The sequence below is a fragment of the Quercus suber genome, unplaced genomic scaffold, assembly GCF_002906115.3.
Source record: "Quercus suber isolate HL8 unplaced genomic scaffold, Cork oak 2.0 scaffold_138, whole genome shotgun sequence".
In the NCBI taxonomy this organism is placed as follows: domain Eukaryota; kingdom Viridiplantae; phylum Streptophyta; class Magnoliopsida; order Fagales; family Fagaceae; genus Quercus; species Quercus suber.
In genome coordinates, this window is record NW_027069600.1 from 872,350 (window position 1) to 888,282 (window position 15,933).

Here is a 15,933-nt window from a genome sequence, read left to right on the forward strand (position 1 = left end):
AGTTGGCAAGGAAATGGGGTGACGAGAAGATAAAAATTCCCAAAGTTGAGGGGACAGCCAGATAGGGAAATGCATTAATGAAAGAATAATTTAAATCAAGTTGGGGGGGGGGGGGGTCAAAATTAGCTAGTTGTGTGCTAGTTTGAAAGTTGCCTTAAGGGATCAACTTAAAGTGTAATTACTTATAGTTCTATACATGATTTTGAGATAGCTTTGTTGAAATGGAGATGTTCGTCCATTTTCATAAGTGCGTGTCTCATTGCAAAGGTTGGAGAACATAAGATGGGTCTTCTTTGGACTTAATTAAAATGTGATGAACAATGAAATGAGAAATTAAAGCATATATGATTGACCTTATTAATTGGAGAACTTCTATATCATTGTGTCATTTGCTATTGCAATGTATGACTAATATATTTGGCTTTGTGATCCAATCAAAAACTTTTTATTATTCTCGGAATTACATTACTATTCGTTTATTGGAACAATTACATTAAAACAGTTGGTTTGGTCTGCAAGTCTATGCTAAGCTTTTTCATTGGAACAGTTACATTGGAACATTACTATTACTTTATTGGAACAGTTACATTGTATGACTAAACTTTTTCTGCAAGTCTAAGCTTGGACTTTGGACGATTACATTGGACCAGTAGGTTTGGTCTTAATTATTACCATGGATGGACCTATTTTCTGCTCTTTTTTTTTATTTTTTTTTTTCGTTGTTGTTGAAAATTTTACACTCTACTACTCCAACTATAATGCCATTATGAACTAGGCCACAATATATATAAATCTATAGTATCTGACCCAGGGGTTATGGTGTGAAAGCTTTCAGCTATTTAGAAAAATGGCTGGCTGTTGCTTATTGTTTTCAATTACACAATTGCTACAATTCTCTTTGTCTTAGCAATCAGAAGCTGCTCAAATTATGATTTATATTATAGTGTTAACCTCGTGCTAGATCTCTTATTTGTTCCCCTAAAACTGTGTATCTTGAACCTATGCATTTAGTGCTAGATTATTCTATATAGAATTTAAGACTGCATAGTTTTTAGTATTATTTTGATTGTGTGTTTCAGTTTTGCCTTTACTTCCCTGTAGGTTCTAGAGTTTCCTTCATTGCATCGGAATCTTTTACGTCTTTCACCTAGGTATAAGCTTCAAGATCTTCTGTTCATGTTGGGTGCTTAAATACGAGTGATTATAAATACATTTGAAACAATATTTTACTGCATTGGTGATAGGATTTTTCTTTATCTTTTCTCATATTCGCTAGCCTGCCAGAAGAGGTAAAGAAGGAACTTGAAGATCCTCATAGCAGGTAACATATTTTGCTTCTTAAGTCTTCTTAACTCCAAAATTTCACTTCTACTCTTTGTTTCCTATCAAATCCTTTCCACTCAGCAACTTAAATTTGATTGGTTTGAAAGTAAATATACTTTCTGCTGTCACTCTGTGGTAATTCTACGTGTAGACAAAGAGGTTATTTTAACCTGTTACTTTTAAAATGTAAATTTTCTGGCTACTCTACAAATGTAAACATTGTTCTCATTCTCATTAATTGATTTTATTGATTCTAGAATTTATCATGGTTACTTACATTTTTCAAACATCCCAACTGAGGTCCTGATAGTTGTAAGTAACACTTATAATGTAACCATATTATTTTAACATAAGAGCTGTTTTTATCACTGATTACTGTGATGTTCAAATTTAATGGCTGCCGCTATAAATTTATCTGTAGGTGTAGGAGTATTTATTTGCTTGATAGAGACAAGCTCCATGTTCTTGGACCTCATAGGTAGGGTCCAATGAAACTAATGAAAAGGCTGATGAGGTTGTAAAGTATGATATTTAGGATTGTTGGACGCCAGAAAATCATTATTGATGGACTGCATCTAAATGGTAACCATTTCTAGATGTAGACCATCTATAATGATTTTCTGGGGTCCAACAATCCAGAATATTGGACTTTATAACCTCATCAGCCTTTTCATCAGTTTCTTTGGACCCTACCTATGAGGTCCAAGAACATGGAGCTTCAAGGTGCTGAAGGTGTAGAAACAGCTCTACAGTTGGCAAGGAAATGGGGTGACGAGAAGATAAAAATTCCCAAAGTTGAGGGGACAGCCAGATAGGGAAATGCATTAATGAAAGAATAATTTAAATCAAGTTGAAGGAGTGAAATAAGTTGACGGAGGCCTAAAACAATTTTATGAGAAAAGAAAGGTGAGCTCACTTACGCTTATAGCAAAAGAGTAGAATTGATAGTCAATAACTAAAAGAAGCCATTTCTTAGGGAAACAATTATTAATTGCAATTTTCGTATTTTGTGCAGAAATTCACATAGAACAAACGTGAAATGGAGTTGTTGAAGTTGGAAAACAACGTTAGGTTTATCCTTGCAGTTGTGAAGGGAGAGATCATTGTAAGTAATAGGAAGAGGTTGAAACTTGCTTTATAAAATGCTTCAAAGACTTACTTTGCTTGCATCAAAGTAGTTATCTTGGAGTTGATTCTTTCATTTTATGTTCTTCGTACATGATATGGGAATATATATCTTTCCCACCCCCAACCTCCCCCACACACACAAAAAGGACAGATCAAGGACTCCGATTATATGGAAATATATCATTTGCATTTTCCAGTCTAGTTTTGTCATTCTAATCTAGTATTCATTCCTATACTAACAAATCTTTCTCAAAGTCTAGCACTCATCTCTCCCCCCCCCCTCCCCCCCAAAAAAAAAGGACAAAGATAAAACCAAAAAAGTGAAACCTTTCTCTTAGCATCTATATAGTTATTGTGGCTTCCTTAGGACAGTGAAAACTTGTACTTTCATTTTAACAAGATGCTAATAATGTATATACAAAACTTGACCACCTCATTCATCATTTTATTGAATCACACTAATTCTGAATTGGAAAACATATAACTTCCTGTTTGTGAAAAAAAAAAATTGGATGCTTTCTAGGGAAGAACCTAAAGAATTTGGATCGTGATCCCCTGTATTCTTTTAACTATATTGAGTAGAACCTCATCTGCATACTGCATGCAAATAAAAACAATAGCTTTGTTATGTCAAGGCCATGAAATGCATGTTTGATAATTGTAAACCTCCTCTACAATGGAAAAATATGTTGTCAGCCAAGAGGATGAAATAATTGTTCCTGTTTTGGCTATCACCCAATCCTATAACCATAATTTTATATAAAGAATAAAACTTTGAATTCCTTATGAGGACTGGGTGTTTCTTAAGGACATTAGATTGTTGGACTGATGTGCTTTCAAATGTTCTCTCTAATTATATTAATATGCAAGCAATACATGGGAAAAAATCACTAATTGTAAGTAGTCTAATCTTCTTGTATTATCAAGTTTTCTGTATGTATGGTTGTTTATTCATTGTCAAAATTACGTGAGACTTATATTCATTTGAACTTTCATTGCATGCACCATTTCCTAAGTTACTATTGTAGACACCTTATATTGCTTATTCTGATAGACAGGCATATGTTATCTGAAGGGGGAAAGAGTTATCCAGAAGGGAATCAGGCATCAGCAATTTTTACTTCCAAAGAGAAAGAGTAGAGTTATACAAGCTGTTGCAATTCCAGTTGTACCATCTCCAGCAGACACTGCTGAGTATAGAAAACAATTAGCTGAAAGCTATGGTTTTAAGCAAATTGGAGAACCACTTCCTGACAATATTAAAATAAAGGATATCATTAATACCCTTCCAAAAAAGGTAATGCTCATGCCAGATGCATCTTGCATCCCATCTCTTTTGTATTGTTTGCACTCAACATGTCTTTTATGAACAAGATCTTGGACATATTATTTGGGAGATTTATGGACCAAACATTGGTCTGTTGAGTGAGCAAGACTGTTCTTTGAACTCACTTTAGGCTGGATATTTAAACATAATTATTAAAAAATTGGTGATATTCTGTATAATTTTCTCTTTTCCAAAAATTTTGAAGGTTTTTGAGATTGATGATGTGAAAGCATGGAAATCAGTGTTAATATCAGTCACTTCCTATGCATTGGGACTCCTCATGATTTCAAAAGCCCCATGGTATCTACTTCCTTTGGCTTGGGCATGGACTGGGACTGCAGCAACAGGGGTTAGTTCCATATACATATTTACCATATGTATATTGCTTATGAATTTTCATTATGGGTCCTTCCCCCCTCCACACTTTTTGTTTTCCTGATATTATCACTTATACATGCTATCTAACTCATATATCTTTCTATCCTTGTTTTGTAAAGTTGTTTGTTATAGGACATGATTGTGCTCACAAAGCATTTTCAAGTAACAAATTAGTGGAAGACATTGTTGGAACCTTGGCCTTTTTGCCGCTAATATACCCATATGAGCCATGGAGATTTAAGCACGATCAACATCATGCAAAAACAAACATGTGTGTACAATTTTGCCTCTAATTTTTCTTATTGAATTATCTCAAATATATAGGATATACCTTCAGACATACATACTCACCAATATATTATAGTACATGTGATATGTGGAATATATGTAATACATATACAACATCCGTACTGTTTTGTTTGTCCAGTATTCCGTTTTTAGTTATCTGAAAATCCTTGTCCTATTTAAGTCAATGTTCATTATTTTACTAACCGCCCATTATCTCCCTGCCCTTATTTTATTTCAGGTTTAAATTTTTTTAATTTTATATGGCAATTTTGAAAAGTTATAGATTTTTCTTTTATAGAATTTTTGTTTTTAATTTTAATTTTAGATTTTTCTTTTAGTAACTTGATCCCAATCCATATGTGTGTATATGTATGTACATTTGTATATATGTATGTTAGAGGGGCAGCTCTATCCTCTTTATGGCTGTGTCACAACTTCTTGTCATGCGTGTTTATATATGCATATATAATTTCATTTATTTGTTGTTTGTTGGCTTGGTAGGTTTACAACCTCCGTGAAGTTGCTGTTCTTACTTCGTCCATTTTCTAAAATTTCATCTCTATTCCCACCCATCTTTTATCTATAGGTTGAGTGAAGATACAGCTTGGCACCCTGTTTGGAAAGAGGAGTTTGATTCATCTCCTATTTTGCGCAAGTCAATTATGATTGGATATGGGCCACTTAGACCGTGGATGTCTATAGCTCACTGGTATGTTATGAAATACAAGAAATAATATGGGACAAAGTATTTCAAATTTTCTTGGCCCTTTGTCCTTAGTGAAACAATTGCCACTAATGACTTGAGCAATAATCCATATGTTTTGATTTGATATGTATCGGTCTCAACATTAACAAGCATCCTAATAGGTTGATGTGGCACTTCGATTTGAACAAGTTCAGACCAAGTGAATTGAAAAGGGTGAAGATAAGCTTGGCTTGTGTGTTTGCATTTATCGCAATTGGATGGCCATTGATTATCTACAAGACAGGGATCATGGGATGGGTCAAGTTCTGGTTGATGCCATGGTTGGGCTATCACTTTTGGGTAATGCCGGTTCCTGTTTTCTTGCAGTAGTATTTGGAACCAGTGTTAATCATGTTAAATTGATAACATCTTTCCATATCCTCTATCTATCTATATATGTATATATCCAGAAAATCCATTATACTGGCAGATGGTCCATAGATTTTGGTGCCTGAATGTTTAGTGGATGGTGATATACACTACACAATGGGGGCTCCCTCAGTTACTGTAGTGCACATTAGGACAGATTTGAAAGCACCAAATTATGTGAATAAAATTTATCATGGGTGATTTATTGCTACTTTTTTGAATAGTGCTCTACTCAAATCAACTGTGCCTAAGGCCAACAACCTGAATTTTAATTTATTATGTCATTCATAAATTTATAATTTATTCACTCTGCTGGGAGGCACTCTTGTTGCATCCCTTGTTTTACTTGTCAAATAAATTAATAAACTATCCAGGAATACTACGATAGTATGATGCAATGCTTCTCAGTGAATTTTTACCCAAAAAAAAAGCTTTCTGATTGAACTTAGGAACATGGAAAGTAGCCAAGCAAGACCTTGTTCACCATGACAATCATTTGTTTACTGGCCCTAAATAATTCTAGAATCCCCAAATTTACATAGTTTGCATGATGCCCTGACAATCATTTGTGAATTCATTGACCTGATTATTTAGATTATACATTCTATTTGTGTCTAAGAATTTTGTTTTTGTTTTTTGTGTATCTGTAGATGAGTGTTTTCACCATGGTCCATCATACAGCTCCTCACATACCATTCAAATATTCAAATGAGTGGAATGCTGCTCAGGCCCAGCTTAATGGAACAATTCACTGTGATTACCCTCGATGGTAACAACTCCTTCTTTCTCCTTTGTGTGTGTATTTATATCCTCTTTAATTGGCACAAAATCTGACTCAATTAGATGGTAAAATGACGCTTATACTTGACAGCTTTCATATTGCCGTAGACACTTACTTTGTTATCTGTCCAAAGCTTGCTCAAGGATTTTGCCTTGGGTATCCCTGGGCCGTGGGACATCTTAATTGATCCTTTCTTGATTTTTAAGTAGTTTGCATTCTTGGTGTGCTGTTACTCTTAAGAGTGCATCCAAACCTAATTGTGTTCAGGCCAGGGCAGAAAGGGATATTTTTCTGTTTCAAAAAATTTTTCTGTGAAAAATATTTCATCAATACTCACATTCACTGATTAAAGGGAGGATGACATGCATGCTAGTACGAAGCCATTAATAATTAATTGAAGATGTTATCTTTCATATCATTGGTTGACTGTGATTTCGTTTGGGAGCCACTTTTAGTGATTTCTAATGAAACAAATGTTGAAGTTGAGATACATTTCTGACTTGCTACTAAAAATTGCCAAAAAGAAAACCAATACATCTGTTCTAGTGTTAGAATAACTAAAGTTAATTCTTTACTATATTGTCATAAGTAATCTGCCAACTTTCTCTCCTGGACAGGGTTGAGATACTCTGTCATGATATCAGTGTCCACATCCCCCACCATATTTCTCCTAGGATACCAAGCTATAATCTGCGGGCAGCCCACAAGTCTCTTCAAGAAAATTGGGGAAAGGTAGGATTGATAAGTCCTTCATACACGTGCGCATGCACGCACACACAGACACACGATTCATGGTGACCATTATCTCATGCCAATAAAGTTTCTGTTTTAATTCATTTTCTCTCCCATGTCATCGACAGTATCTGAATGAGGCTACTTGGAATTGGCGTTTGATGAAGACGATATTGACCGAATGCCATGTTTATGATCAGGAGCAAAATTATGTTCCTTTTGACAAACTTGCCCCTGAGGAATCTCAGCCAATCACATTTCTCAGGAAAGCATTGCCTGATTATGCTTAATTTATGGTTTGCCTTATGGGGTCCATTTCTCTTTGGTTCTTTCTTATCTGTTATCTTTTACTTTTTTGGGGCAAATTAGATTTGGTATTTCATTCATCATCTTCTTGGTATTTCTTAAGTTGTACAACACATTTTTAAGATCTCTGATTAATAAAGAAAGTTAATTGAAGGAAGGGAAGCTTCAAAGATACTCACACTTCACTTTTTTTTGCTAGATGGGACTGTATGTAGGGTGATAATATCATTATTTTTGGATTATCTAGCGAAAATCCTTCTTTTTTAAGGTGAGAGATTGGGGTTCATTAGGTAAAAGTGATAACAATGAGATTCTCCTTGGATGACCAAAACCTCCTTTCTACTATCAACACAATATTGAATTCATATTGTCTTCTACTCAGATTGGGTAGATGTGTCAGAACTGACTGAGCTAGTGAGAATTTAAATCCAGGAGGATCAGGATGATATTGGTTGGAGCTCATTATTTATTTATTTATTAATGACAGACATGTGTCTTTCATCAGAGTATCTCTCAGATAAATATATATGTTTTTGATATTTTTCTGACATTAAGCTCTTGTTATTGTTCACAATTTATAAACCTAAACAGCTAAAGTAGACTGATTATTTAAACATAAATAACACTTTATTTTTTTATTAATGGATAGGACATTGGTAAATCATGTTTAGCCCTAGTTTGTTTTGTTCTCTGAGTAATCTTTAGCACAGGGGCATCAAGAGAGAGAGAGAGAGAGAGAGAGAGAGAGAGTCAACTGAATTAGTATTATATAATTCCTTTTGGGGTCTTCACTTGAATTGGGATTTGATACCACTTAAGAGTTTAAAATTTATCGTGGGCGTTGATAGATTAGATTAATACTGGAACAGAACCAGAGGAAATTATCTTTAATTAGTAGTTAGATATAAGAGTTGAGAAAAAAACAGAGGGAAGTATAAACAAAGGATGGCGAATTTAAGTTCAAGCATGCAAAGGAAAAAAACAAAGGGTTAAAGGAGCTGGATTTGCTTTAGTGGGTATGACCATTCAGCAAATTTGGTGCACCAGAAAAGCTCATAAGTACATATCTTCTATGTTACAAATTTAGAATTTTTGGAACACCTGAAACTAAAGCTACACCTACACCTAACAACTTTATGCCAGAGTGATTTAATTCATAAATCTCTCAACAGGTTTGGCAGTTTCAACTGCTCACATGCAAAGGCATCTCTCTCTTTCTTTGTGTGTGTGGGACTCTGTGCTTGCTATCGAATCTGGAATCTGTACTGACTACTGAGAGCATTGGGATGCATCAAAACTACCAGAGAATTAACTTTGTGAATGCACGGGTCAAAAGAAGAAAAGAGAGAGGGTCTGTCAAAAAGAGAAAAATGAAAGAGCCATTCCTGGTCAGTTAGAAAATGAAATGTGCAACTAACATACAATTTGCATCTTCCCAAAAAAGAAACCAAAATTTGTATCTAGCAGTAGTTGAACAATCAATTTCATTTCTTTTGTAATAATGGGAAACCCCCATTTACACTCGTTATATAGATATGAGGTTATACTTAGTTAAGTATTCACTTTCATCTCTCTAACAATTAGCAAACTCTAATCAAGCTAAGCAAGCTTAGTACCTCTATGTGTCCTAACCTATAGGGTTCTACTGCAATTCAATCTTCTATAATCCTAGAAAACAAAAAGGAGAACCATGTGTATCAAAAAGAAAGAAACACAGCAAACCCCCCTTTTCTGAATCATATAATCGACGGAGGTGGGGTTTCCCATATATCAAACACATTTTCCTCACTATGCAGTGCAAAAAGGCGATCACCCCCAATTGAAAAATCACATATTGAACCTCCATGGCTTCGTCGTAGCCGAGATGTTAATACCCATTCAGGACCACAAAACACTGATATGCAATCATTCATTGATGAAAATAGCTGCCCTTCATGTAATGCCAACTTAGGGTAACAAGGCTCATCAGGCATGTTATTATTACCCTTCATCAACCGGCTTCTTGAGCTCCACCTTATGCTCCCAGCAGTGCTTCTCAAATCCATGAATCCCAAATCCTCAAATTCATTCACCACACAGATAGAGCTATTCTCTTCCATTGCTATTGCATCTCTAACCCGTTTCTCATCCACAGTTATAGGAGCTCCATTATCCGACCAATACCAAACCATCTTCTTGTCCCTAAAATCCAACAAACTAATGTAACAGTTGTCCTTCCTAGGAAACAAAGTTGCAACCAACAAACAGTTACTCCCATGTAACCACTGTAGTTTGTCAGCATCACCAAGTGACCAACCATTTGGCTCATAGAAAAAATCAATCTGTTTTCCAGTTACTTGGTCCCAAACTCCAATCCCATACTCATTGCTCCTACCTTTGCAACTAGAAAATATCTTATAATCTGAACTGAAACTCAAAGCCCCAGCTGTAAAGCTCTTAACTTGATTCTCATGATTTACTTGAAACTTGTCCCTCAGCTCCCCCGTTGATGAACTAAACAAACCCATCCCACCATCTCCACGGCCTAATCTCTCACACACACTTACCACAATGTTCTCCGAGTCAATCCAACCAACATCATTCACTCTTTGGTAATCAAGAGTAATTGGTGCATGCTCTTCTAGCATCCAATCATACACATGAACCATGCTACCATGTGCAACACAGCAGCCACCATCTGGCCCAGCTCGAATTGCCGTTCCATCTCCTGGTGCTTGACCTGTTATTGATTCCGAAAGCTGTAACCTATTGCCATCAAATTGACCCCATTTCGCAGAGCGTACATGGTCAAGAAGGCCATAGAACAGAGCCTCTCTGTAGAGAAGCTTTTCTGGGATATTGGCAGGAATGTAAAGCTCTCCAGTTCTGAGAAGATCAAGAATGACTGCAAAGCAATCCGGGTTCCGATCAATGAAGTATTCATCGGAATGATCAGATTGTAGAGTCCAATTCTCATCGAATATCGCTCCAAAAAATGAATTACGGCCAGCGTTGGCAAGGGTTGTTAAAGATGTTTCAAAGATTCTACCTCCAACATTGAATCTCACTCTGTCTTTCTGGATTCCCATGATTGAATTTCGATCAAAATTGAGAAGCCCAGCTGGGATTTTTGAAGTGGAAGGTCAGAGAGACAGCTAGGACTTGAATTGGATAATACAATTTTGAGTCAGAAATCCATAAAAATAGTTCAGAATCAGCAGGGGATTTTGAGGAACAGAAATGACTATATTTCCTAGAATTATGGGATTCTTTTGGGTTATTTGAATTTTGTGAAAGAACTATAATTGGGAAAAGAGTAATCTTCAAGGATCAAACCAGAAGAGAGAACAAAAAACAAAAGAAAAGCAAGAAGCTAAAAAAACGAGGAGGAAACTATGTATGTTTGGGCAGAGACTCGTCAAAAGGTTGGATTTTTTTTTCTCATTTCTGGCTGAAGAAACAGAGGATATTTGTTAGTTGGTGAAGAATGAAGAAAGGATCAAAATTCAGAGAAAATGGGATCTGGGTATTGAAGAGAGATGGTTTTCAGAGATGGGTTTTTAAATTCGTGGGATTTGGTGAGAAACCAATTGAGGAATTGGAGCGGTTGGATTTCGAAAAATTGACTCTTTCTCTTTCTTATATTCTTTTTTTTTTTCTTTTTTTTCTCTCTCTCTCTCTCTCTCTCTCATTGCTTTCTTCATGTTTATTGTCTCTCTTTTTCCGCGTCTGTCATTTTGGTTCGGACATAGTTGAACTTTTCTTCAATTAAATACTATGTGGTGGGATCCACTTCTGTCTTGTATCATCCTTAGATTTACACCGTTGATAATTCTCCAATTCACATCAGAGGGAATTTAGAGAGCATCAAATGGTGGGGACATCGTAGGAAGACAATAATATCTCCTGCCATTAATTTCTTTGCTCAATAGTTAAGGAGTTCCCCATGAAGTCAGCCCTCTTTCCTTAGAGAAAGCGTGTCTTGTGGGATTTTTTTTTTTTTTTTTTTTTTTTTCATTGGGCTCATTTACTTTTCAACTTTCAAGTTTCAAATCTTTTTTTTTTCTTGGGTAGAAAAGAGGCATATCAATTATCATACATTACATGAGATAGAAATAAAACAAAAGCAACCTCACTAAAGTTTCCAAATTTTGACAATTGGTTTCTCGATGGGTGTGATCGAGAAGCCAATTGGAGAAGGTTTTCAAAAGGTTCTCACAATCAATGAGTATAGGCTCTAGTGAATGATTAATTAAAGAATTTTCCATATGGTGAACTACGGTAAAAACATCAAGTTCTATAATCAAATTGATAATTTTTAGATTCTTTGCAAACAATAGGCCATCTCTAAGTGCTCACATTTATACCAAAAAACTATATAGATAATCAAAATTCCTTGTAAAACCTTTGATCTATTCACCCTTACCATCTCCCAAGAGCCCACCTCCTCCCTATTGACCCGGATTTTAATAGTTGAAACCATCAATATTGTATTTGAACTATCCCGACGGTGGTTTTCGCCAATTAATTGTAATCAAATCTTCTTATTAAAAAGGGAAAAGGGAAAATGACCCAAAAATTAATTTTATCTATTTGGAGAAGCTATTCAAATCATATCACTAATAAGGGTTCACGTCAGTCCCTATCTCATTAATAATATATAATAGTAATTCAATTTATATTTGAATAGACATTTTTTTGTTGACAATTTTGAATAGACATTATTAAAATCCTCTTTCCTGATACTTGTTTGTTAAATTAAATATATTAATTTGTTAAACCAAAGCTATAAGAATAAAATATAACAAAGAATGAGAGTGGAACTGATGTGCGCTGCCGCTAATAAGGGCTTCTCTTATTAATAATATTAATAATAGTATGATACGAAAGATTAACCCAAGGTTCCACTCATTTAGCCATCTTGTACTTATCAATCATTATCATCATTAGTAGACTATTGACTTCACCTCTTACATTAAAAAAAAAAAAAAAATAAGTATATATAAAGAAATGTTACGTCCATAACATTTTTACAACACTTTTATAACAAATCCTAAGTGATAAGTTGTTACTAGTTTTAATCTGAACACACCGTTGAAATTACTTTCTTACTCACCAGAAAATAAGTAACAACTTGTCATTAAAATTTGTTGAAAAAAATGTCATCTAAGATTTGTTAATTATACGAAAGATTTAACCCAAGGTTCCATTCATTTAGCCATCTTGTATTCATCAATCATTATCATCATTCATAGACTATTGACTTCACCTCTTACATTAAAAAAATAAAAAGCATCAATATATCAATACAATAGTTTCATAACAAGTCCTAGGTTTTAATCTAAACACACACTTAAATTGCTTTCTTACTTACCAAAAACAGTAAGTAACAACTTGTCATCTAAGATTTGTTATAAAAACATTATAAGCATAGCATTTCTCATATACATTCATATATTGTTAATTTTTTTTTTTTGGTTTAATCCTTGAGTTTAAATATTGCACAATATAACAAATGAGGTTTTTTTTTTGTTGTTGGGGGGGGGGGGGACAATCACAAACCCCCTAGCATTTCTCATATACATCCATATATTGTTAATTTTTTTTTTTTAATCCTTGAGTTTAAATATTGCACAATATAACAAATGAGGTTTTTTTTTTGGTGGGGGGGAGTGGGGGACAATCACAAACCCCTGGATGAACCTACATTTGGGACAAGGAAGTACCACTTCCAATCGATAGCAAATAGTTCATTGCCCCCTTATTTATTTATTAATAACGTTTTGGTTCGTAAATCAGGATTTTTTTTTTTTTTTTCTCATTTGTCTTTGCATTCTTTATTCTTTAACCTTTTGTACGACAACCATCGCAATTCGCGATTGCGGGCTATAAACGGCACAATGTATAAAATATATAACATTTCCTAACTTTAAACTTTTATAGTCCTAGATTTTATAATACATAGATAACATATACGTGGATAATGGACAGCTCGTGTGTTCATGTGTACAACAAGTCAAGGACTTTTTTTAAAGGCATCCTGCAATTTGTTTCTTTCCTTTTTCTTTTCTTAATATTTGGTAACGTTTAGGATAGACATCAAAGAAAGGAACATACACTTTTTAGTATTTTTTTTTTTTTTAAGATAATGCCAATTCGATGATAGTTATCCTCCAATTCCTTTAATTTTTGTTTTGACATAGGACATATGGTATAAATTTTAGGTATCAAACATTCAACTAAAAATGAGAGAGAGAATTCAATTGAAGAGAATTATTTCCCATTCTTCTCTATTATCGTATCAAGATTATATATATATATATATATATCTTTTGTTTATATAAATCTTAGACTTTTTACTTGACTATAAAAGATTTTATTATTTAATTTAATTAAAATTCGGTCTTCATGTTGGTTTTTTTTTTTTTTTTTTTTGCAATAAACTTATAACTTTTATCTCGTTATTGTAATTTAATATATAGTTTATCCCCAAATTAACTTATAATTTAGCTGATAAATATGCATAAAATAGAATAGAACAACGAAAAAGAGCATGTTCAATTTTCACCCTCTATAATTTCCTTATTATTTGAAATAAAAATAAATAAAAACCACCGTGGTGGTGTATCAATTCATGATAGAGTAGATTTTGATTGGTAGGTTATAATATAACAAAAGAAATGTTACTGTGAAACGACAAGAACCCAAATGCGTAAGAGATGGTTAAGGATTATGATGAACCACGATTACGTAAAGCTATCTTCTAAGCTTTTGTCAAAAAAATAATCAATTTTTTTTTCTCCTTAAGCTTCATTCATGATTCATGATGGCATCTTTAGAAGTTGTCTTAAACTCAAAGAAACTACAGATATCATTGTTTTACTTTTGCCTTATCCTTCTTTTTAAGTTAGTTGCCTATTGCTTATCAGTACCTATCAATGTTGCTTCTACCCAATCACGCAAGTACCATTAAAGACTTAAGGAAAGCCAATTTGATCCACAAGTATCTTTCTATTTTATAGTTTCCTCAGTCTCTTTAACTAATTCTTACTTTAAAATTCTCATAAGTTGTATTCATTGAATTATGAAACACAAAATGGTTTCAATTAGCTCGACCGATAAATTTTCTTATCATTGAATATAGAACAGAGAGATAAAAAGTAGTGTGAAACGAAGAAAATAATATGAATTGTATGGTAACAACCTAGGTGTGAATTCAAAAACTTTCAATATTTAGGGTGGAATTCTTAATCACTAACTATTAAGGTGGACCTTAGAAGCATAATGTGATTATTAGGTTTGGCATCTTCCAAGCAATTGCCTTAAAATGAATAGACAAAACAATAATGTAAGCTTAGGTCCAACAGCTCATTGTTGGTCAAGTTTTGAAAAGGTCATGGGCGCACAGCTTAGCTGGACATGTATTAAAAAATGGACTTTGGCTGGTCCTGTAAAGTTAATGCAGGCCCTGAAATTACATCAACATGGCGCATCAAGTTCAAGTTCAAGTTAGCGTTAAACAAGTGTCTTCAGGTTCCTAAACAATGCCATGCTATAAAGAGTAGGCCAGCTTTGTGTTGGGTTTGGTTGAACCTATGACCAATCAAAATAAGTTTCTCAATTGAATCCTTTGTTATTGACCCACAAAGTCCTGGTCTTCGTTTTTTTTGTTTTTTATTTTTTGTGAGAGAAAGAGAACAAAGAAAACAGCCAAAAAAAAAAAAACAAAACAAGACGACTAAGAAGAACGGTCAAGTTAAGGCAAAACTTATATATCCTCATTCCTCGCTACTTCTTTGACACTATCAAGAATTTTTTAGAGGAAGAATAAAAATTGACTTAGCAAAACTTTTAGTCCATCTATGCTTATCCGTGGTTGGGGGTTGGGGTAGTCCTTTCTTTGCAAACCCAATTAAGCACAAAAGAAAAGTTTTTGGTAGACTAATCAAACCTAGTGTCATTGATTATGACATCTTTTATGGTGTTACATATTTGTACACATCTACCTCTCTCAGTATCAATCTATCTAGAAAAAGAAAAAGACAATTACGTTCTTTCAATATTGCTATAGTTTAATAAAATGAAATGAAAAAAAAAAAAAAAAAAAAAAAAACGAACAAACAAACAAACAAACACACAAATATTTTTGCCAAAAAGAAAATTTGGGATTGAAGGAAAAGCACATGGATATTATAGTCTTTATCTTTATTTTTTTTTAAAAAGGGAAAGCATCAAAGCATCAAACTTTATTTAGAATAAAAAGCAACAATACATCATGTAGAAGAACTTATTGTATAAAACAATGACTCTCTTCAATTCAAATAGAGAAATCAACAATACCTAAAGCATGTTTAGCTAACAAATGAGTAAGGCAATTGCTTTATTTACTAACATGAGAAATTTCAACCCAACAAAATTTATGCATAGAGAATATTATCTCTTAAGTAATGGGTGCAACTGAAGAAAGAGTGTGAAAATATTCACTTAAAATCTGAGAGATAACGAAAGAATCACCTTTTAAGATGAAATCATGAATACCCATGTTTTTAGCAAATTGAAAGTCGGCTTTAAAAGTTT

The 15,933-nt window shown here is 33.9% G+C and overlaps 2 protein-coding genes across 2 annotated transcripts; one reads left to right on the forward strand and one right to left on the reverse strand.

The window, feature by feature from the left end:
- The first annotated feature begins 3,314 nt into the window (after nucleotides 1–3,314).
- On the forward strand, nucleotides 3,315–7,534 carry LOC111987099 (omega-6 fatty acid desaturase, chloroplastic). The gene is made up of 9 exons (XM_024018806.2): nucleotides 3,315–3,347; nucleotides 3,506–3,748; nucleotides 3,984–4,127; nucleotides 4,276–4,427; nucleotides 5,031–5,153; nucleotides 5,312–5,489; nucleotides 6,209–6,327; nucleotides 6,957–7,071; nucleotides 7,200–7,534. Exons 1-9 carry the CDS (start codon nucleotides 3,315–3,317, stop codon nucleotides 7,359–7,361), a joined length of 1,269 nt encoding a protein of 422 aa, XP_023874574.1. The 3' UTR covers nucleotides 7,362–7,534.
- A 1,310-nt stretch (nucleotides 7,535–8,844) lies between these two features.
- LOC111987101 (BTB/POZ domain-containing protein At2g24240) lies at nucleotides 8,845–11,037 on the reverse strand. The gene has a single exon (XM_024018808.2). It carries the CDS (start codon nucleotides 10,443–10,445, stop codon nucleotides 9,114–9,116), a length of 1,332 nt encoding a protein of 443 aa, XP_023874576.2. The 5' UTR covers nucleotides 10,446–11,037; the 3' UTR covers nucleotides 8,845–9,113.
- Between the last annotated feature and the right edge of the window lie 4,896 nt (nucleotides 11,038–15,933).

Bases quoted from the DNA above. Each gene is read 5' to 3' on its own strand.
- LOC111987099 (XM_024018806.2), top strand. From the start codon at position 3,315: ATGCAAGCAATACATGGGAAAAAATCACTAATT. The intron at 4,428-5,030 runs GTGTGTACAATT...TTTTATCTATAG, and splicing joins CATCATGCAAAAACAAACAT to GTTGAGTGAAGATACAGCTT. The intron at 5,490-6,208 runs GTAATGCCGGTT...GTGTATCTGTAG, and splicing joins GGTTGGGCTATCACTTTTGG to ATGAGTGTTTTCACCATGGT.
- LOC111987101 (XM_024018808.2), bottom strand. From the start codon at position 10,445: ATGGGAATCCAGAAAGACAGAGTGAGATTCAATGTTGGAGGTAGAATC.